Source organism: Bactrocera dorsalis, chromosome 4 (genome assembly GCF_023373825.1).
Source record: "Bactrocera dorsalis isolate Fly_Bdor chromosome 4, ASM2337382v1, whole genome shotgun sequence".
NCBI classification, from domain to species: domain Eukaryota; kingdom Metazoa; phylum Arthropoda; class Insecta; order Diptera; family Tephritidae; genus Bactrocera; species Bactrocera dorsalis.
Genome location: NC_064306.1, coordinates 5398232 through 5422116, shown reverse-complemented (window position 1 = coordinate 5422116; position 23885 = coordinate 5398232). Strand labels below are relative to the sequence as shown.

The 23885-nt window shown below is 32.5% G+C and overlaps 1 protein-coding gene across 4 annotated transcripts in view; it reads left to right on the top strand.

Moving 5' to 3' along the window:
- The window catches only part of LOC105232092 (serine/threonine-protein kinase minibrain), a 71586-nt gene that overhangs the window by 16276 nt on the left and 31425 nt on the right, over nucleotides 1–23885 (top strand). Inside the window, exons 2-3 of one of the 4 annotated variants that reach the window (XM_029552798.2) lie at nucleotides 6788–7494; nucleotides 7775–7821. In XM_029552798.2, the coding sequence (XP_029408658.2) occupies nucleotides 7800–7821 (22 nt within the window). In that variant the 5' untranslated portion in view covers nucleotides 6788–7494; nucleotides 7775–7799. Of the gene's footprint in view, nucleotides 1–6787; nucleotides 7822–17641; nucleotides 18350–21789; nucleotides 22547–23885 lie in introns of those variants that run through there. The other 3 variants (XM_011213695.4, XM_011213693.4, XM_011213694.4) reach the window with 3 other exon arrangements.

Below are 23885 nucleotides of genomic sequence, written 5' to 3'. Positions count from 1 at the left end.
GCGTTGTCACCCTCGAATTGCGCCCCGCACATATACATACATATTGATTGTCTGCCAGCGTCGCACGACGAGCTGCGCAAGCGTTTTACTGCCAACTGCAAACACATGGTAGAAATGTGCAACTGTACGCGCTAAAGGCAAAAACAAAAACAAAAGCGTTGCTGCTTTGCGGCAGGCAAGCAATTGAAGAGCTGCATAAGCATACAAAATATTCTAAAAATAGCCAGAAGCAGCGGTATAGGATACTGCTACGAATGCACCTGAACAACCAAGTCGTCGACAGTGGTTTCCACAACAACTATTACTGTAGTATGTAGATGTATATAAATATCTGGGGTTCAGTCGCACAGTCACAGCGTCTTCAAATTAAACTGTCATAGGCAGGATGAGGCAAAGAAACCGCAGACATGGACGCAGGCGCAACACCGGCTGCAATTCGAAGGGAGACAGCCGTAATAAAATGGTGGCAAATGTAAAGGGGAGATCAAAACAAAGCGTGACGAGACGGCAAAGGAAGTCAACAACCAGACAAATGGTACAACAATATTAACAATAAATAGTAACAAACACGCAAAGCCAGAGTTGATTTGGTTGCGCTCAAAGTTAAGTTTCTGTAAGCTTACACTCAGCGCCGTTGCAATGCATGCGTTGCCAAGCAAGCAGCTGCAAGTTTATTGGTTATTTCAATTGCTGTGCCGGCAGTGCGGATGATTAAGCGAAAAAGTGGATCAAATATACATATAAATATGTATGTATGGGAGCAGGAATGTTGAAATGAAATAAAATAAATTAATTGAATATCATGCAGCGTGTGTACACAGCCTTATGTACGACGTTAAGAAACAGCTGCATGCTGTAATTCATATGACTTTCTTATGCGTTTGATCAGAAAGGTGACAAGGTGGTCAGCAAAGCAATAGCCGAAAAAGTTCCCAATGAAAAAAAAAACAAATGTTATTTCCCCAAACCGACTTCATAATAAAAATGCTGAACTTCATTCAGTGGCTTCGTCGACACCAACCGCCTTTTCAAGCAATAATACACACAAATATGAAAAGAAAACACCAGCAGACCGTACATTTGAGCGTGTACCGGACGCCTGGATGAAACGGCCCAGCCCGGCCCGTACCGGCAACGCGGTACACTGCCTGACGGTAAATACTAAAAACAGTGCAAACAAATGTTGTTTGTGTTGTGCAGTGGCCAAACCGATAATGAAGTGGCAATGCCGGACAAACAAATAAATGAGGTAGGAAATGGCGCTGTTGCCATTGTATGGTATCGGCCGATTATTTGCAAGCATACCGTATCTTGCCACACCATAACACGCTATGCTGCCACAAAATCAACCGATATCACAGTGGTTCTTGTTGTTGCTGTTGTGCTGCAGCTAACGATTCAGGCGCTTAATCCAGCCAGCCGGCCGGGCAGCAACCAGTTTGTTCGCCTGTCAGAGTCTGCTGTTTGTCAGCAAGCCAGCCGGCCAAAAAACTGGTTTATGTGCATTTGAGCCTACCAGCCACGATTTCTGTTGTTGCTCGTACTCTTATGTGCTTGTTTGTACCGCCATATTGCCGGCTTGTGTTGGTATAAGTATGTAGTCTGTTTTGTTTTGGCCTTTTCTTTCCTTCGACGTTACTGCATTAAACTTATTGCGCCGCATCTTCAGTACTTTTGTCATCGTTGTGGTTCCACAGTTAGTCAGCGGTGTTATATACACGTTTCCTGCACGTTGTTTGCCACTTCCTTGTAATTGAATGCTGTATATTTTGTTAATATCCGTTGTTTTATTTAGTATTTTTTGCAAAGCTGAAGTCAGGTTTTCCCCTAAAACGTGTTGGCTCTTAGGTATAATGCGTCCTGTTTCGTACTATCTGTGGTAATTCATTTCGCGTTCAAAATGACATGGACGATGGCAACATGTGATGAGTTAGCTTTACGAGTTTTCGAGAGAAAGGTTCTGCGGAAGATTTGGCAACAGCGAATAAGCTGTACTTGTATTTAGTCAAATATCCAGCTTCAAAAAACAGCTACTAAGATTCGCTAGATCAAACCTTGCGGCGGAGTCCGCTTTCTCCGCCTCCTCCGTCTCAACGGATGCTGTCAACGTCTAATTTTTATTTGGTTTTCTTACAAACTGTTGAATTTCGGTTTAGCTAAGGATAGCTTCCATGTCAAAGATGGCCGTCCCAACGGATTCTGTAAACGACCAATCTTCTGCGTTGTATACATTTTGAGAATTCCATGATGGTATTCTTAAAAACTGTTGACTTTATCTTTAGCTCGAATTTGAAAGCTGATTAACGCATAAAAGCTTGTTAAAAGTCATCGGCGCTTAGCAACTATCGAGTTTCACATTGAAATCTCGAGCAATATATTAGCAGAGTTCGGTTTTTCGATTTTTTCTGAATTTCGAAATCCGCAAGCCTTTGCGTCACCCAAATGCTTTATATTGCCTTTTATTCCAAACCCTAAAATTGAAACGCAAATATTCGCTAGATAAAAATAAAAAGGCTGCGCGGCAACAACAAAGATAAGCACCTAAAAATAAAACAAGTAAAAAACGGCAAGTAGGGAATTATTCCACGAAACGGCATTAGAAACGAACCGAAAAGTACAGGTCGTATTGTGTAGCTAAAGCCAATATAAATAACCAAAGTAAAGGCAAACGACAGCACGCAGCACAGAATGGTATGGCATGAAAAGCACGCGAAGCAATGAAAAAGTGTATGGCGAATGAACCGAACGCACTGCAACGAACGGTGCGAAACGCTGGGTCGGACTGCTTGAGAAATTAAATAAAAATAGATAAATTTACTTTCAGAAAATTTTTAATTTTTTCAAGTGATGATCTGGTGGAAAAAATTAAAACAATAAAATTTGTGCTGTGAAAAGCCAGAAACATGTAAAGTATTAGTCGAAAAGCCAAGTAGACAGGGGCAGCAGAACCAGTTAGATTAAATTATCTACGACTTCGCTGTTATGACTGTCAACAATGACGTGGGAAACAAGTCGGGAGTGCTACGACTGTTTGTTTGATGACAGGAGATATATCATCTTATCCAAACCCATTTCCTTCTCTTCCTTATTCAATTTGGAGAAAGCATAACTAACGCCGCGGTTATTATGGTCAATTATATGGATCTAATCCGCGTACGCCAGCAGCTGTACACCCAAGATGTTGTATGTACCTTCTCTATTCAGTGCTGCAGGTCGAACTATTTTCTAAAGCAGTAGATTGAAGAAGTCGCACTAAAGAGAGTCGACTTGTCTGAAACCTCGTTTTGGTATCGAACGATTGGTATCCCGATCGTGACGGAGCTGTTTCCTGCTGTCAAAAGCAGCTTTGAAATCGACGAAGAGGTGGTGTGTATCGATCGTCTTTCCATGGGTATTTTCCAACATTTGGCGCATGGTGAATATCTGGTCAGCCTGATAAGGTCCAATCAGTTTGTTGATGGCGAGCTTTCATTTTATCGAGATCCAATTTCTGTATATCTCAAATTTGTTATGCCAGACCTTTTGCAATTTTAAATTGCCTGTCAAGATACCCCTTCCAATAGTTAGCAGGTATGAAAAAAATGTTATAGCTACCCATAGATGTATTGAATCACCCAATTTATTACTTAAGAACGAATTCTGTCCTCAATATAAAAACTTGATCATCAGATGTCGCCTTCTGCTTTGGCATCGTTTTGTTTAATGCACGTTTACGCCAATTTAAGGTTTGAATATTGGATACTGCGATGGTAGCGCCATCTATCGATCAAACATTCCAAAATAACCAATTGATTAAAAATGAAAAAATAATTTAAAAAACATTTTCCAGTGGACCAAATTGTAAATCTAAACCATTCTCGAATATCCTTGAACATACACACAAAATTTCATCAAAATCGGTCCATCCGTTTAGGAGCAGTTCAAATGCAAACACACGGTCAGAAGATTTTTATATATGTATAAAGATATTCTCGAGTACCCCCATTGTTAAGAACGGTATTGTATTTTTTTATATGCTTCGATTTTATTGATCTTTTATTGCACGTCTTGCAGTCTAATATTTTTCTGTGTATTTTTATACGTTTCTTCTTATGACTCTTGTTTCTGTTTTCATTTCCATATTCGCATTTAAAACTACCGATGAGCTGACAACTCGCATTTGTTGCGTCTCATATACGAACTTGACGAACGTCTTCAGCGATCATTAACCTCTTTCCTGTTGCTTTAGCATAACACTAACAACAACAACATGACTGAAAATTAAAAAAAAAAAATTATAAAAATAAAAACCTGCTCCCTTTACGCGCCTCCCTCTCCGTATAGGTAATCTAAACAAATCGAGCATTTCCAGCAAACAACTGAATATCTCTCAACTCTCTGATTGCGCCAACAGTTTATTAAAAGCAACACCAACAACAACAGCAGCAGCGACAATAATAAAAAAAACTTGTCATAACAATAATAACACCGAAAGTGGTGGAGACACATCATAAGCGCAAGACTTGCTGCTGCTGCTGTTGCTGTTGCCGCGCATGTTGTTGAAACCATTAGGCGTTTGACTCACGTACGCATTTGTTCTTATTTGTATAGACATTTATTTTTTTGTTGGCGATGCTTGGTTGCGCGTGTGCGCGATGGCGTAGGCCGCCAAGTGAAGATCACTTTTGGCGTTCATACGCCAAACATGCGCGCATAACTACATATGGATGTACATATGTTTTATTTTTATAGCACGACAGTTGTTCGTTTGCTCGCGCATACGTTCGTTGGTGGTAAGTTGATTGTCGCGCGTGCGCGTTGCAGCTGTTCGCTTTGCTTACACGCTAACCATAATTTGATTTGATTTATGTATTTTAGCTGCCGTCTGGCATCAGCGCTTCACATGTGTGGGGGCTTACATGAGATAAAGCAGGCAATAAACTCGCGCCGCTTGCGAAACTGCAATCTTAATGGTGTTGCGCTGCCTGTGCTACATGCTTGTAGGTGTTCTGCGATTGCGTGTACTTTGCTTATAACTTTCTCCTATTTGTTTTCTTATCGCATCTCTGTTGCTTCTATCAGTTTCAGTAATCTCATGCTCTCCTTTGCTTATACCACAATCTGATGGAGCGCGTTAGTCTGGTTTCTAAATTACATGTATTTGTTTGTCTATACGTGCAATAAATCTGTGTGGCAACAATTTTGTCAGCAAATAACGTCACGGCTTGCTTTTGTTCCAATAGTTTGCTTGATATCAACCGGAAATCTACTTTGAAGCTAGTTGTTGCTCCGTAAATGTTTATGCAGCTGGTTGGGAACGCGGAACTGGAGACGACAGCGTCTTTAGTTCTAAATAATGAAAGTCGAGGAAGGTGTGTATTTCATAAATTGAAAATACAGCGAAAAAAGTTGCATCTCTAAAAAACAAATATCAGTGTAGAGTTTAAATAAGGCCTCAACGGAGCGAAAATGCCGTCTTTTGACAGCTCGAAGGTGCATGCAGCATCTTGAAAAGTTTCAGTGCATCTTCGGTTGGTTAGAACATTTCAAAACTCACAAACTCTCTGATAAGGCAATAGTTATCTTCAAATATTATATTAGTCTTGCTTTAAAGAGTTTAAATTTGCGGAATGTTGCTGCGTTGAGAGACTTGATGACGTGTTGCAAAATATTGCTTAGAAAACCGTGAGCTTTTGATCGGTTATAAATTCAAGCTTATTCCGGTTATGTAGAAACGTATGATAGCTCTTGTTCTTTTATAAAATCAGTTGGTTTCAACAGTTTTTGTACCAATGATTCCTATATGTCGTATTGCAACATGTTGCTGGGAAGACTAAGACCTCAGCCGGCTGCTTCGAGTTACGCAGAAACGACTGATATATTGTTTATGTAACGGTTATCTTGTCCCCGTTAGGGTGCTAAGGCTCCGATAAGTTGCCTTTGAGGTCATCCATCGGTAGGCCCTGGAAACGTGCTGGTTCGACGGGTTGGGATCATAAGGAACGGGGTGTCAGATGTGTAGTGTTAGCTGGGCATGCAAAGAGATTAAAGTCATGTTTGGACTCGTTGCATTTTAAACAAATGTTTGATATGACGAGGTCTTTTATGGATAAATAGGAATGTAACCTGCTACAGTATCCAAAACGAAGTTGTGTAAGGGTATGATGGTATTGATCCATTATAAATACCCAGAATCGACTTCTATAAAAATACCTCTAACTATTATACCTAGAAATATTGCTAGTAAGACTGTAAGTATGAATCCCAGCTGCTTTCGGGTACGCAGTAAAGACTGACACATCTTGAGAGATTATAACTACAGTGGGCTTCAATACATGGAACATAATACATCTAAACCTGTGCCGGTTACTTAGAACCAAATCGTTGGGAGAATGGCGTATAGCGTTGTTTTTCTTGTATTTATGATCTAACGGTTCATGTCGACGCTTTTTATAAAGTGTTTGAGAAGTATAAAATGCTGCTAGGTTAATGAAAGGTACCTTCGCCTAAACGTATGCTGTTATACGCAGCAGACAGTGGGTTTAATTGCGGAACCAAGCTTTTGCTAAAGATTCGAGCATCATTTCAGATAGATTTATGCAATATTAAAAAAAAATTTTGGTTTTGTCAATATTATTATTATGAATATATAATAAAAATAATATATTTATTTAAATAACAATAATAAATAATGTAATAATATTTTATTTTTCTTCATTTTTGTCTAATTTATTATTTAAATAAGTACAGTTATATAACAAAAATTATGTTTTGTACTAATTTTTGAATTTCCGTTTTCTCTTTTCAGCCAGTTTCAAGTTTAAATGGCTCTGGGCGCTTGAGTATCCAAATTTCATGCATTGTTGTTGTCATACTCTACAAAATCTCCACTAGTTGTAACAAATTACAACGTCAAGTAAAAATCTCGAAAATATTTAAAAAAAAAATTGACAAAAAGTACTAAAAAATAAATCAATAACTTAAGTAAAGTTAAAAAGAAAGCAAGTAAAAAATACAAATAATAAAAAGTAATGCAAACTAAAGTGTTCAAAGGCGTGTTTTGGGAAGTGTTTGAAAATCTATTTTTCTAAGCAGCAATAAAAGAAGTGTGTCTACATAAATGTAAAAATATAAGTCTAAAATATTCGATGTTTGGATGTTAACATTTCAAATAAATAGAATTGCAAAATAAATAAAAATTAATAAGAGAGCGAGCAGCGTGTAAAAATGTCACCGTTATTTTTGAATGTCAAAGCGCGTCCAAGTACTTTACGGCAGCGCAAGCAAACATCGTTTTCGCACCACAGCGCGGTGGTGTGCTTGTGAAACAACGAAAAATGTGTGCAAAACTCAATAGAGAGAATACGCCGTTAAAAAATAACAAAATAAAACAACAGTGGAAATTTATTTAAAATAAGATTTAAGCGTCGTGCAAGCCAGAAATCTTAAAATTTCTATATACTAAAAATATTTGTATTCAAAATAAAATAAAAATAAAATATATTTGGGTAAAAGGTCAGTATAAAGTGTTAGCTTGCTAATCAACAGTGTGCGTTGTAGCTCGTTAAAGTGAAAAGTAAAAATATATATAATTTTTTCTCTACAACAAAGTGTCAACGTTAGTATTTTTGTAGTTGTCGAAACACATTACACCCCAAATATCCCACTTTCTCGCTACAACTCTCTGTCTCTCGCTATCACTCCCTGCGTGCGCATTGTTTTATGTGTGTCCGTGTGAATTTATAGAATTTCTTCGTTAAGCAGCTGTTATAAAGAAATTTACATCTATGTACAGAATAGAGGATACCAGCGGTGCCGCAATGGATAAAACCAAGCAGAAATGTGAGTAAAATTATATACATATTTAGAATTTTAAAGTTTAAGCCAATTTAAAGATTCAAGTCTATATAATATATTTTTTAAATATTTATTTAAAAATCTGGCAACACTGTTTTGCTTAAATATAATTGAAAAGTTATAAATAAGGGAACAGTAGTGTATTCAAGATAAATTTAGGCTAATATTAAAAATTCAAGTTTATATCAATTTTTTTAAATATTTATTTAAAAATATGGCAACGCTGTTGCCCTAAATACAAATGAAAAGTTATAAAAGCTGAATTTAAGCTAATATTAAATATTCCAGTCTAATTTTTGTATAAATATTTATTTAAAAATATGGCAACACTGTTTGCTTAAATATAAATGAAAATTTATATATAAGGATACAGTAGGTTACTCAAGCTAATATTAAACATTCTAGTCTATATCAACTTTTTTAAATATTTATTTAAAAATCTGGCAACACTGTTTGCTTAAATATAAATGAAAAGTTATAAATAAAGAAACAATAGTTTATTCAAGCTGAATTTAAGCTAATGTTAAACATTCCAGTCTAATTTTTGTATAAATATTTATTTAAAAATATGGCAACACTGTTGCCTTAAATACATATAAATGAAAAGTTATATAAATACAGAAACAGTGGTTTATTCAAGTAAGAAATATAAGCACCGGTTTATATAAATGTATTTGAAAATCTGGCAGCACTCTTTACTTAAATAGAATTGAAAAGTTATAGGTAAAAATATAAAAAATTAGTTTCTTCAGCCAAGCAACTGATTTCAGTTTCACTATCTTGTATTGTATCCTTCCTTCCTTGCTTCTGTATTATGCGTTATTTTGAAAATATATTTATTGTCGGCTTCCAAATTTTCGACAAGTTGAAACACCCTGTAAACAACTATAAGAGTTTGAGTGTTGTTTATAAAGCTTTGAATTCAGATAATCGACATAGGACCTCTGCTTAAGAAGTCTCAAACACCCTCGAATTAGAAGAAATCTTCTCCAAAGCATTTCGGGGATCAGAAATTCTCGATATTTCTGCCGTCGGGATTAAAGCTCACGACTGTTAGATTGTTAGCGCTATGTAAAATTTACTAGTTAAAGCTTTGTATTTGTTTTGCATTGAAACTTTGACTCTTAATATCCATAAAAAAGAACTCTAAAAACTCTGAAGTTTTTTGGTCTCACGTCATTCTCACTTAATACATATTTATGTATGTACATATATATAAACACATCTGTATAGACAATATTACAGCCGTAGCGTGCGAAACAAATTTTCTACTTCACTCGTCATAAGCAGTTCAATTTGTGTCTCTTTTTTATTGTTTCCAACAACAACTAACAGTGTCTGTAAATATAACCGCACGTTTGTGGGGTTTCCCCCTCGTACAGCTTGGCTTTTTTCGACTCTGACTCACAAAAAGGCTGTACATACAGTTTTCTTTTATAGCTTTTGGTGGTGTGGCCACCTACGGCACCGAACCCTGCTGACAATGAAGCTGGTTGTTGTTATTTGATTTACCTACCTGTGAAATTTTAAAAATCATTTTCTGCGTCGCACAAAAGTACACACCAAAAGTGGTTGATGTTTTCCTTTAATTAAAAAAAAAGAAGTTTTTGTTTTTTTGTTTTGCTTATTAGTTTTGCTTTCGAGTTTTAACTACTGTTTTTGCATTCAACTTCTGAGTTTCCCAACAAGCCGTTTTGACCTTTTTCCAAATACATTCACCTCAGCTAATTATCTCGCATCGGGCAAAACCTTGGCTTTTTTGTACTAATTTGATTTTTGTTAAATGTTTTTTTTTTGGGGGTGATTCATAATGCTTCAGTTATGGCGGCGCCCACAAGCTTCCCATAAATACATTTATGCTGTGTGTGTGTCCTTCCATATAAGTAAGTAAATATATACATATAATATATCGTGCTCCGACCACCTGAAACGTGTATATAATTGTGGTTTTTTTTTCTCAAACAGATCAGCTTTTAATGACAGTAATAGTTGCATGGAAATCCACAGGTGTTCCTTTTTTTAGGTCATTGCGTATAAACGCTTTTTACCGTCGGTCAGTGTTTCGAATTTCGAAAAAAATATGGTCCCCGAGAGAACATATGTTGAATGACTGTGCTGCGTGTCCACGCCCTCGAATACGTATATATCTACATATGTATAAGCTCCTGATGAAACCAAGGGTCTCAAAAATTCCAAAATTTATTCGCAACAGAGTTAGCGTACCGATACTGTTTGTCCGTAGTGCACGATTATGGATCTATAAAACTATTTTTAAGGATTTACCCGCATAAATGAAGTTACCAAATAACTATGATGATCACCTCCCTTTCCAGCCAACCATCGTATAACAAAACTCTTTCTACTTAGCAGTATGCTACGATCCACTTCGAAAAACGGTCAGTATATGAGGAAACAGATAAACTCACCACATCTACATGCCCCATATGAAAATAGTAGAACTAAGGAATATAATGTGGACTGCAGTGCCTTTAGTTTGACCGAGAGATACTGCTTGTGATACGATATTGAAAACTGAAATTTCACTCAAATGAGACGACCAAGACGGAAGCAAACAACTTTCATAAGGATTTCGAAGCTTCAAACTATCGACGCTCGTCGGAATTTTACACCAACTTATATGAAGAATATAACTAAAAAGTTTATGTTTTTAAACTTGATACTATGGAAGGTTTTTAGGACATAAAAAACCATGTTCCGGCCGACATTTTATTTTTTAGGCTGTTAAGTAGACTATCTTACTAATATATTCGATTTAGCAAGATTTCGCCATACAGAAATGATATTTGCTAATCTCCATCCAGGAGATTTGAAGCTAATCAACTAGAAATCTCCTTGTGCGATTCTGATTTACCACCATGATTCACAACCAGCTGATTTAGACAGCAACTAAATTTAATTGAATTGATTTGTATATCAATAACTAAACTTGTTTATGTAAGTCTCAGTGGATCAGGAACTACTTTAAACTAGATCCTAACTGCTAAAATCTATCCGAGTTTCGCACCACAATGCTCATACATGGATGATATTATTTAGGTACATCTTCGAACAGGATGTCAAAATCGCTGGGGATGTTCACTAAAACATATCGGGGAATATACTCAATGATACCATTATTTTTACTCGACAGAAAAGGCATAATATGGAGGGGCACTACGGATTTCCAAGGACCATCTCTATACGAGTATAGTGTAGTTCGATCGCTTGGCCATGAGTCAAGCTTTGTTGCTAACCCAGAAATAGGTTAGCTGAAATGCTTACAAATTCTCATCCATGACGACAACGTTGAGTCATTAGTTAGTATTACCAATTTTCGAATTTTCGCAAACTTGCGCGCTATTAAAAGATAGCGTGTCGTCATGCTGCTGATTTTTTTTTATAAAAATAGAATTTTCGTATAAAAAATCGCACGCCAATTAATTAGCTCATTAGACATAGTATCCAACTCACGCCCACACCTCAGCAAAATTTGTCAATTGACTCACTTAAGACTAAGCAAAAACACCAGATATGTCTTTGTGGACTTTCAGCGCTACCGAATGACTTTAAAGCTATTTGATGACCTTGGTGTGGAGATACGTGTGTGTGTATAACGGTTATAACAATACCATAGTGGCATAAGAAGAAAAAAACCCCATCTTTTTTGGTTTAACTATGATTAGCGGGAGTCACAGAGCGTTGACAAGCGCTTAAGAATCAGGGTTATATTTTCAATATCGAAAATCAGTAAAAACATACATGCAATGTTGCTTGACGCCAACAGTCAAGGCGATTGGACAGATGGTCAAACAGAGTGTAAAAATAGAAGAAAAACATGTCAGAGATTCAATGAAAGCTTAAGTGCTTGGTAGCTTTTCGTCTATTTTCAGCTGAAAGCTAGCCAAAAAATGCTCGCACGTATGCATTGCTAAATGTGGGGGGAAGTGAGAAAACAAAGGCTACTCCTAGCAGCAGATTCGTGGCGTTGATAGGAATGAACAAACATTTTAAGTTTAGCGCTGTCGAAAAAAAATTAACAATAAAATAAAAAAAATTGGAAAAATCAGCAAGCAGCAAGTAACGGTATCAAATTAAGCACGACAACTCACAGTCCGTCAGAGCATACGGAATGTCTTGTTTTAAGTAAAAATAAGAACGAGTCATATGAAAATACGAAAATAAGCAAGCATTTTATTTTCGTTGGAAATGCGCAAAACAAAAGCAGAAAATGTCAAAGCAACGGTTGAATAAACGATAATGCAACAATTTTAAGTAAACGGCGAAAGCGTGCAAGGAGGAAACACACACACGCATGGACGTAGAGGTGGCAGGAAGTGCGCACGCCAGCTCCTAGCCGCCGTACACGTAACAGCAAGGCGAGTGATCGACCGACGAAGGGTTCAATGTGCAACACGCCACGCTCCCCAATACTAAAATTAAGAATCACTGCTGAAAAATAAAAACAAAAAAAGAAAGTGAACGCTTGGGCTGGGTATGGTAAGGCATGCTCATGGCAGCAGGCAGGGTTCTTCGACTGCGTAAGGAACGGCTCGCTGCCTGCCTGGCTGTTGGTTGGTTGGTGGGCTGTCGTTGAACGCTTTACGCGCCACAGCTGTTTAAAATTAGGCAAGCAGATAGCTAAAGAGTAAAAGAATAAACATTAAAATAAAAGTAAAGCAAAAGCGCACATTCATTCATTCGCCGGTTTATTGAACTCAAGTGGAAAAAATTAAAAGCCTCAAATTAGGGGGAAAAATAATAAAATGTTGCCGAAAATAGAAAGTGCCGAAGTGTGGGAATATTTTTCTGTTTCGAAAAGCGTAAAACATGGCTTTTGACGTAAGCTATTCGATTTTCGCACTTTCTAATTTTAATTAAAGGCAACGCAGTTTTTATCTTGAGACGCTTTTAAATACATTTTTTACGTAAAAACTTTTTAATATCCGTTTATATAATTTTTACAGCATACTAAATTTTTTTTAAATATATTTTTGACGTTGTTTATATTCAAATAGTTTATTATTGTCACATTATTTTTTTTAATGAATTTTTATGATTTTTGTATAAAAATTTTAATTTTAAAAATTTTTTAAATTTTTTCTTTATGCGGCATTTAATTATTACAATTATAAACTTTGTTTTTTAATTATTGTGATTTTTTTTGTTTTAATTTTTGATTTTTATTTTTAAATTGTTTATTTTTTTAAATTTATATATAATTTTTGAGCATATTTTTTTAAATAATTAAATATTACATACAAATTATTATTTTTTTAAATGTTTATTTTTATGCGTCATGGGTTTTAATTATTGCAATTACATTTTTTTATATTAAGTTTTTCTTGGTTTTTATTTTATTTTAGTTTTTATATTCATTTTTTTGTTTTTTTTTTAATTTTATTTTTTTTTGTTTTTTTTTTAAATTTTATTTTTTTTGTTTTTTTTTAATTTTTTTTTTGTTTTTTTTTAATTTTTTTTTTTGAAATTTGTACATTATGTATGACTTTTAAAGGTATTTTTTAAATAATTTGAAATAATATTTTTTTTTTATTTAATTTAATTTTATTAATTATGGTATTGTTTTTACCTATTTTATAGCTGCATATTTTTTAATTATTAAAATTATACAATTAATTTTTTATACTTTTTTAATTATTAAATTTTTTTAGAAATTTTTGTTATAGTAAAATGTATTTCTAAAACTAATTTTCACATGTTAAACTTTTATTATAAAGAGTTTTAAAATAATTTTTACATATTAAGTAGTTAAAAATATATTTTTTATTTATATTTATTTTTTTTTAGATTATTCGAATTTTTTATTTAATATATTATTTTTCAATTATTTCGTTTTTAATTTTGTTTATTATTTTAGATTATTTTATTTTAATTGTTTTTTATATTTAATTATTTATTAGTTAAGTTTGTTTTCAATATTTTTTTAATTTGCGAATTCCTTTAATTTTTTTGTACAAAAATATTTTCTCATTTAATTATGCAGCATGTTGTATTTACATACATACATACATATGCCATTCTTTAATTCGACCTTCCCCCGCCCTTTGCCACTCTTTCTATCCCACGCCTCCACTACAACTCGTGATTGACTTTTGTTTTACCACGATGAGAAATAAATGAATTGTACAGCTATTTTTTGCTTCTTATTCAGCAAGCATTGCAACGCGTCGCCATATTGTCACCAAACATTTACTTGACACTTGACGTTTTGACAGTTCTGCACTACACTTAAGAAAAGTCTCTGGTTTCTATTTACCCCGTTGTTCTTATTTTACACACGTATGTACATATTTCGTATTTTTAGCTGTATTGATAGATGGTTGCGCGCTTTTGGCGCACAAGTGCGGCCATGCCATTGAATATTAGGATGGGTCGTAAAATAATGTTTTTTATTTTTATTCGGAATCAAAAATATATTTTTTTCAATTGAATTTTTATCTAAAATTTTACAAATTTTTTTTGTATTGTTTTTGATTTTTATTTATTTTTTTTTAGTATTTTTTTAATATATTTTTTAAATAATTTAATTTAATACATGTATGTTTAGTTTAATTAATTTTTTTCTTTGTTTTTATCTTTTTATTTAATTTTTATCTTTTTATTTAATTTATATTTTTTTTTATTTAGTTTTTGTTTCTTTTTTAAATTAATTTTTGGTTTTTTTTTATTATTTTTTTATTTCTTTTTTTTTAAATTTTTTTTTTTCATTCCAAAAAATTATTTTCCAACTACTCTAAAAATTTCAAGTTTCTTAAGCCAGCTTCAGCGAAGTTAACTGCATTTTACCGACGCTGACCCCTGTGGCTATGCTACATTTTTATGCTTTTCACTTTAAACATGCTTTCAAGCCACACCACTGCGCTCTAATTCCTCAATAACGTGTATGACTATGTTGCTAACATATAATTAAATTTAATTAAGTTGCTATGCTGCAATTAAACAACATTTTGCTTTTATTTCGTGCTACCAACTCCATTTTCCGTTGTTATTTTTGTTATACTTGAAATATTTTTTTTACTTACAAAATTCACATACAGTGGGTTTAAAGATATTAAAAATAAAAAATGAAAAATTTAAAAATATTGCCTTGCATTTGACTTTGCATAGCAATTAACATAATATCAATGGGCATTTAGGCCAACTTGCCTCGCCTGGTCTCGCTCTGTTTATACCTTTACACCTTTGCTAATCTGTTTTTGTTTTTTTTTTTTTGGTTAGAAAATTTACATTCGTATGTACATTTATGTACATATATCTAAATGCAAATGTGAATATGTATATAGTCAGGTTACAATATTGATACCATTTAGATTTATGTTTTCGCTATCCGTTTGGCTGCCTTTGTAAATACAATAACCATGATGCTGCCAAGTCGCTAATGTTCTGTTTGAATTTTCTACATATTATTGCATTATTGTTTGCTTAAAGGGGTGTATATGTAAATCCGGCTATCAAACCCAGCGTTTTGCCGAGAATACTCGCAATGAGCGCAGGTAAAAGAAACATCAGAGAGTCAGAGACAGTTAGTGCAAAAACGCGTAGATTAATATCCGTGTGAAGACTATTGCATGAAAAATTAGATTACATACATATTTCTATGCAAATAACAAAAAATAGCGACAATCAAAAATTTTAATGAAATTTCATGTGAAAAATTAACAAAATGGAAAAAAAAAATAAAAATTTAACAAATTTAAAGAAAAATATATACTTAATTATTACAAAATTAAATTATAAAAATTAAAAAAAATTAAAAAAAAAAAAAAATAAATATTAAAAAAAGAAAAATTATAAAAAATTTTAAAAATAGAAAAAGTATGAATTATTTATGTAAGAAAAATAAAAAAAAATTAAATTAAAAATTAAAAAATTAAAAACAAACAAAATAAAAAGAAATTACAACCGTTCAAAATTATTGTTTTTATTTACAAATAATTTTATTTAATTTTCTTATTTCAACATTTTTTAATATTTTTTTAATTTTATATTTTTTATATTTTTTATTTTTTTTTTTTTTTTTATATTTTTATTATTTTTATATTTTATAATTATTATGTTTTATTATTTTTATATTTTATTATTTTTTTTATTTTTTTTTATTTTTAATTTTTTTTTTTTATATTCTTTTTTTTTTCAATATTTTTTCAATAATTTCAACGCCAAACATCTTCAAAATTAACTTTCAAACATCCAAAACCCGAACATTACATTTTTTCTTGCCCTAAATCGTTAAACCAACTGCTCGTTTGACTCTGCGATCCTCTCCCACTATTTCACTTTCGTAATTGTCAATAAAAATTGCCGCCCGCCGGCAAGCGCTGTTATGCCGCATTTTTTACGATTTGCACATGCGTTCTCAATGAATGTCGCTCGTTAAACTCAGCGGTGCCAAAGTGTGTGTGTAAATGTCTTTTTGCTCGCATTTTATTGCTTGCGCTCATAATTATGCATTCTTCTCTGTTGTTCTTTTGTTTTGAGTCAGCTGATGTCACTAAGGCATTTTAAATTATAAAAATCAGCAATCTATTGCTTTATGGACTTTTATTAAAATTTTTCGCATAATCCACAAAATGATTAGATATACTTTGACGTTACAAATATGCCGTTACTCTGCAATTAAAGCTATATAAACTCTTTTGGTTGAGGGAGTTAGGTTAGGTGACACAAGTAACAAGACGGCAACCTGAAGAGATTCAAGAGCTGCTATTTCATCTAGAAATTAACGGTTGGGTGTGATTTGTGGGCCGGTGGAATTATCGGTCTATATTTTTTTAAAAATAATTCCGGCGAGAATGTAGCCGCGTAATCGCGACTTTATGTGGAAAATCCTGCTTCGATTCAGATCTTGGAGCAAAACATCACGCACGTCATTCGCCAATTATCAAACGAAATGCTTGAACGAGTCATCGAAAAATAGACTCAACGGATAGATCATCTGAGACGTAGCCGCGGCCAATATTTGAAATAAATAGTCCTAAAAAATAAATGCCAGAGAATGTTATTTCGAATGATAAAAAACAATCCCCTTTAAATTGAAGTTTCTGTGTTTTTTTCTTTTAAAAAGTAAGAAATCTCGAAATGGACCCTTTAAATGGGGTAAAATAGGAAATTTTTTCTACTATTGTCTTAATTAACAAAAGAGAACAAAAGGAAAATTCGCATATGGTAGGGAACTCATATAAAGATATAGAAAATATATATGCATATGTAATATTCACAAATATGTCTGTATGTATCAATGTCAATGTCCGTAAACTCTGAGAGAAAACAACACCTCTTTTTTCTTGCTTTTCCATTTACTTCGTGGAACAAATGAGACATGCGACAAATTATTGAACCTTTGTGCCGCTTGCATCAATTTATATGCATATACATATGTGTGTGTATATATGTAGTTTATTAATACATATATGTATGTTGAACTATATGCTATATGCGATCTTCACTCTTACTTTCACTCCAAATTCCAAAAAATTTAAAATATCCCATAATCCCATGTGTCTACTGTGAAAGGAATCGCTCAATTTCGCGAAGGTCACTTGATTGCAAGTGACATTTTCGCGCGCGGCTTACGCAAACCGGGATGTGTATTTCTCAGAAGGAAAGTGAAAGGAAAACAAAGCCGAACAAAAGATCGCGTAGAACGTTGTTAATAAAGGGTACTTATGCTGTGCAACTAACTGCAGGTATACGCGCTAGATTTGCGCGATATATGCGATATAGATCATTTATGAAGGCTTACGACCCGACCTGCACTGCATGAAATAAGTAAGTGTCACTTGTGACATATTCTTCCCAGTCCTTCGCAGTTCATACGCGTGTGCGGTTATTATTTTAAGAGTTTTTTAAGAGTACTTATAAATATTTTCAAACAATATAAGTTAACCTATAAATATCAACACGCGTTTCCACAACTAAAAAATGTCGGATCTACAATTTCGCTACCCCTATTTCAATCGGGGTTCGATTAGAATCTCACCAAACGATCCAGCATACTCGCTGAGTGCAAGAAATACCACTATAAGAGTGAATTTGAGTGAAAATCACGAGATGCGCGTGAGCACTTTGACAACTGCCTTGAGCGCGGTAAATGAAACCGCCACCCCCACCATTGAAGGCGACGACAATCAATCGCCCGCAGAAGACACCGATAATAGCGCAGATCCAACCACAGTTGAGGCATGCAGCGCAGATACTGCTACAACAGCTGATCACACCGCCTTAAATACAGCTACAGAACAACTAAATTCGCTAACTCTGCGCAGTTCGGCTTTTCAATTAACCAGTGATCGAGATTTTGTGCCTAAAACCTCGCCTTTACTGCCGCGTTACACGCGCAGCGCTCCTATAGATATCGCACCTCGCAGATATTTGTCAGTGCCACCAGACGCTCTACCAATGCCGAATTTCGACAATCCACGGCCGCGTAATAACGTACGCCGTTACTTGCCAGTACCGCCACATGCGCTGCCGTTGCCGAATTTTCCACCCAGACGTAATTAAACAAATTTGCTTTGCTAAATTTCATTTATTTGTTATTAATTTGTTTTTTGTTTTTGAAGTAATTTATTCATTTATTGTATGTTTTGTATGAAAAGAAAACCCTAAATTGACTTGTATGCATTAATAAAAGGCTACCGAGCATAAGAACTCTAAAAATTTTACTAATTTTATTTAAATTCTTTTCGCTAACGGTTGTGATTTTCTAAAACGCAGAGTTGTTAATTGGTGTGAGTGTTGAAAAAACTGTTATTTGTGTGTGCTTTGTGCTTTTGTCTTTCTCGCTAAAAAAAAACAATTAGTGTACCGATTTTTTAAACAAAAAAAATTCGAAACCCCAAAAAATGTCGTCTAAAACGGGAAATTTTGGCTGGAAATGTGGTGATGTTTGTTTTTGGTTCCCAAATGAATTGCTTTGTGTGAACGCAGCATTATGTGCAGTGTTAAGTGTGCGCTTATTATTTTATATTTTTAACAAACTTAAATCGGGTTACAAAAATAATACAAGTTTGCGTATATTTGTATTGAAAAATGGATGTACTAAATTCCGGTATATATTATAAATGCCAGAAAGGTCATATTTGTCGGTGCTAAAATTTGAAAAGTGATCTTTTTGTAACGCGATATGCAAAACGAAATGATCAGATCTGCAAGGTGAGGTCTTTAACTGTATTTTTTCATCTACTGCTAACCGACATTTGATTTTTTAATATAATTGCATTCAAAAAATTTAAGTTTGAAATCCTTAAAATTTTTTATAAAATTTAATTTTATTGAAAATTTTTTGTTTATTTCAGCAGGGTTGCAATTAATGCATTAAAAATGTAATTTTATTATTATGTATTATTACTATTTTTTAAGCCTGGAAATCTTTATTAAAAAATTTCAAAAATTATAATTTCTGAAAAAGCGAAACAATTTGCATTTTGCAGTGCAAGACTTCTTTATTTCGCTCAATTATAATATGACCGAAAATTTGATGCTTTGTGCTTAGGGTAATTAGTTGCATAACACTAAAAAATTGACACTCTAGGCTTCATGTAATTAATTGCAATATTTTGATTTATTCTCACTCGCTTTCAAATGTTAAATTTTATTTCTATGATTAATATTTAATGAATCATGTGTCATTGAATATTAAACACACATACACATAACGCCTAACAACCACACGATATAAATAACTATATAAAAGAGTGAATTATAGCAACTTAAAAACTGGTACTCTACCAAAAAATGTATATTTATCGCTAGCGCTGTCAAAGTGCCTTCAAAACCACCGATTAAGTATAAAATATTTCTCATGCATAACGACACATTCCATGCAAAGATCAAGAGCTACAAACACACAAACAAGAATTCCAATGAAACAAAAAAAAAACAAAAAAAAAACAAAAAAAAAACAAGAAAAAAACATTGGAAAAGTTTGTGACGCCGAATATTTTGGCTGTTTTAAAAATACACACTTGCAATTTCACAGTCAAATCGACTCGTTGTTGTTCGTCACACATCGCACATGCGCTGTACACAGCAGCGGTAACAACAAGAGCAATAAAGCATTGAAAGCATGCGAAAAAAGTCAGGGATAACAAGTGATCGCGCTAATTTATGCTCACGATCAGCATTTCTTTGTAGCGAATTTAGCATTTGCTGTGATTTATGTATTGACAAATATTGTTTTTACTTTTATCAATTGCTTTCTTACATACATATACATATGTATATGTACATATGCCTTGCCTTTTTAAAAGTGGTGGATTTTTGAAAGATTTTAAAAATTTCCAGTGTATGTTTTTATGTGGCTTTTTCATGCAGATTACCCTGTAAGACTTGTTGAAGAGTTTCTCAAGTTTTTAATAGCTGTCTTCGTTTCGCCAAGCCTCACTCTCAAGCGAATCGAGCAAACTATACCAGATACCAAGCCAACGGACAGAACTTGTGATGCAACCCTGTTCTTTCTTTGTTTACATGTTTTTCGCTCTAAAAAATGTTGGTATAACGCTTTGGTTTTGTTTTCTAACTCAAGTGTGATCCATTTCGAGGTTCCCTACTTTTTAAAGAAAAAACACAAACTTCAAATTTAATGAGGAATGTTTATTATCATGCGAAAGAACATACTTTGTCATTTATTTTTTTGAAGATTATCTCTTTCGAATATTGACCAAGGCTACGTCTCAGGTGGTCCATCCGTTGAGTCCAATTTGCTCTGAATCTTTCGAGCATTGCGACTTGTAACAGGCGAAGCGGGTTTGTACGCATAAACTTTAGACTTTACATATTCCCACAGAAAAAGTCTAACGGTGTGATATCACACGATCTTGGTGGCCAATCGACCGGCCCAAAACGTGAAATTATCTGCTCTCCGAAATGTTCTCTCAATAAATCCATTGATTGATGCGATGTGTGGGAAGTGGTGAAGTCTTGTTGAGACCAAATGTCGCTGAGATCACGAGCTTCAATTCTATGCATCGCATAGTCGGTTATCATGGCGCGATAGCGGTCGCCATTCACGGTGCTCACCGCCATCACCGGCGAGATCTATCACAAAAGGCTATTGAAAAAAGTACCTCTACTTGGATCACCCGTTATATATATTTTTGTATTTGTAATTTTACTGAATTTTTAAATTTTACACACTTTTTTTGCAAGTCATTTTTTAAAATTTTATTTTTTTTTTTAATTTTATTTTTATTTTTTTTTAATTTTATTTTTATTTTTTTTAGTTTTATTTTTTTAGTTATATTTTTTTTTGGATCACCCTGGATTGTTTTTAATTTTTTTAAAATTTTTTTTTTATTTTTTTTTTAATAAATAAATTTATATTTTTTTAATTTTATTTTTATTTTTTTTTTAATAAATAAATTTATATTTTTTTAATTTTATTTTTATTTTTTTTTTTAATTTTATTTTTATTTTTTTTTTTAATTTTATTTTTTTTGTACATAAGTTTTTATGTATATTTATTATATGCATTTTATTTTAATCTTTTTTTTTTCAATATATTTTATGACCTTTTTTGTATTTGGAAGTCTTTTTTTATTATTATTTTTATTTTATTTCTAATTTTAAAAGGTCTAATTTTATTTTTAATTAATTTTTTTTTAATTTAATTTTTTTATATATTTTTTTAATTTTTTATATTATATATTTTCTTCTTTTAGTTTTATATTTTGTTTATTCCTAATTTATACTCATCACAAAATGTATTTCTTAAATTTCTTATTTTCTTTTCAATTCGCTTCACTTTAAATTTATTTTCACATTTACATATATAAATACATACAAACATATTTTTGTTTCTCTTTTAACGAAATGCAAAAAGAGCAAATACACACATACGTACAGAAAGTATTTTGCTATTTTTGAAAACGAAAACAGACGGACGGACGAACAGCGCTGAAAGTTGTCGAGTCTTGTGAAAAATTGCAGTGCTCAGTGGAAATTTGTGCGGCGCGGTAGACAAAAGTGCGAAAGAATAAATATTTTGTAGCTTGTCGGGGGCTCGCTGAGTTTGTTTCTTAGTGCCAAGGCAGAAGAAATTTAAAAAAGTCCACTCTAGTTTTTTTTAGACGAAAAGAAATATTTTTTAATTTTATTTTTAATAATACACACGCTCATACAAATGTACTTGACATAGTTTTTATTGAAAAAAAAATAATAATAAAAAATAAATGAAGTAAATATTTATAAAAAGTGAAAGCGATAAACAAAGTAGAAAACATTTAAAATAAATAAATAAATACAAAAACAAAACGTGCCACCTTACTCTGCACATTATATGCTTTAAAGCTGCTGACTTAAAAAATAATTTGTTTTCGCGCAAAAAGTTAAAAAGAAATCCAGGCGAACATTGTTAAAAAAAAAATACAAAAATAACAAAAAAGTTAGCCACCTTATTAAATCCGTCGATTCACGCGTTTTCTACAAAAAATAAGTTAAAAAATTCCGTCTATCTGCCCGTCTTACGCCACCGCTAGCATGTCCGCCGCCGCTTTGGGTTATTGGCCATCGCTGGCCAACACCACAAGACTTAATAACGATTGGGAAATGCTGGATGGCACCACCGCAGCCAACAGCAGCTCTAGCACCAACTACAATCACCGCGTTTTTAATAATCGCGGTAGCAACAACCACAACAATTCAAATGTCAGCAATGGTTTTGTTACAAATGGCCAACAACTGTTGAGGAATTGTAGGTTTATTGCAGCAATGTTAGCTTCATATTTTTCTTCACCCAGCGAAATTTCATTTTATGCTCCACTATTTTCACTTTCACTGCTTTCTTTGTATGCATAATGCTTATTATTATTATTTTTAATTACCTGAATTATTAAATATTTGTATTATTATTATTTTTTTTTTTAATTATTGCACTTATTTCACATTTAATTTTAAATATTTTTTTCAGTTATTTTATTTTTACTAAAATTTTGAACCATTAAATAATTATTATATATCTAATACCTAACATAATCTTCTATTTTTGCATTTGAAATATTTTTTGTGTCTAATTTTATAATTTTTATTTTTTTGTGATGTATTAATTACTTCTTCTTGCTTTTATTTATTTTTTAAATACAATTTCATATTTTCTTTCTCTGGTTTCAATTTTTAATTTTTAAATTTGTTTTATATCTTTTTTTTAACTAATTGAATTTTTTTTGAAATATTATTCATATTTTTTATTGATTTTTTTTTAATTGAACTCTGTTTTTTATTTATATTTTTATCAAATATTTTTCACAAATTTTACATAATTATTTATTGAATTTTTTTATAACTTTTTCACAAATTTTTGATTTTTTTCACAAGTTTTACAAAAGTTTTTCCAAAAATGTATTATTAAGTTTTTTTAATTGGATTATTTTTATTTAATTTTTTTAAATTTTTATCAAATATTTTTCATAACTTTTTCTTAAATTTTTCATAATTTTTTTTTTTTTACAAATTTCGCATAATTTTTTTTTTTTTTTTACAAATTTCATATAATTTTTTATGGAATTTTTTTATCAAATATTTTTCATAACTTTTTCTTAAATTTTTCATAAATTATTTTATAGAAATATTTTTTTATAATATTTTCAACAATTTTTCAATCTGTATTCCATTTCCACCAAAAGAAAAATTAAATTAAGAATTTTCACTATTATTTTGTTACAAAAATTCCAATACAGTATAAATTTTTATATTAAAATTTTTTGATACAATTTTAATTAGATTATAGACTTTTTGCACAGCCGAATTAATTAAGATTATAATCCAGAATTCAGTTTTTGCCTTTCGCACAGCCGGCTACACGATTAACGAAAGGTTCGGGCAACGATCAGCTGACATATTTGCTTGTGTTCTTCATCCTGTATTTTTTCTTATGATTAAAATTCATCAGCTGATTGCGATTTTATCCATGCACACAACCAACATTAAGGCCTGGACAACAACCCGCACAGTTATCACAGGCAAATTTACAGTATGGACATAGTTTCAATCAGATTTGAATTCGATTAAGAATTAATACAGAATAAGAAGATCTT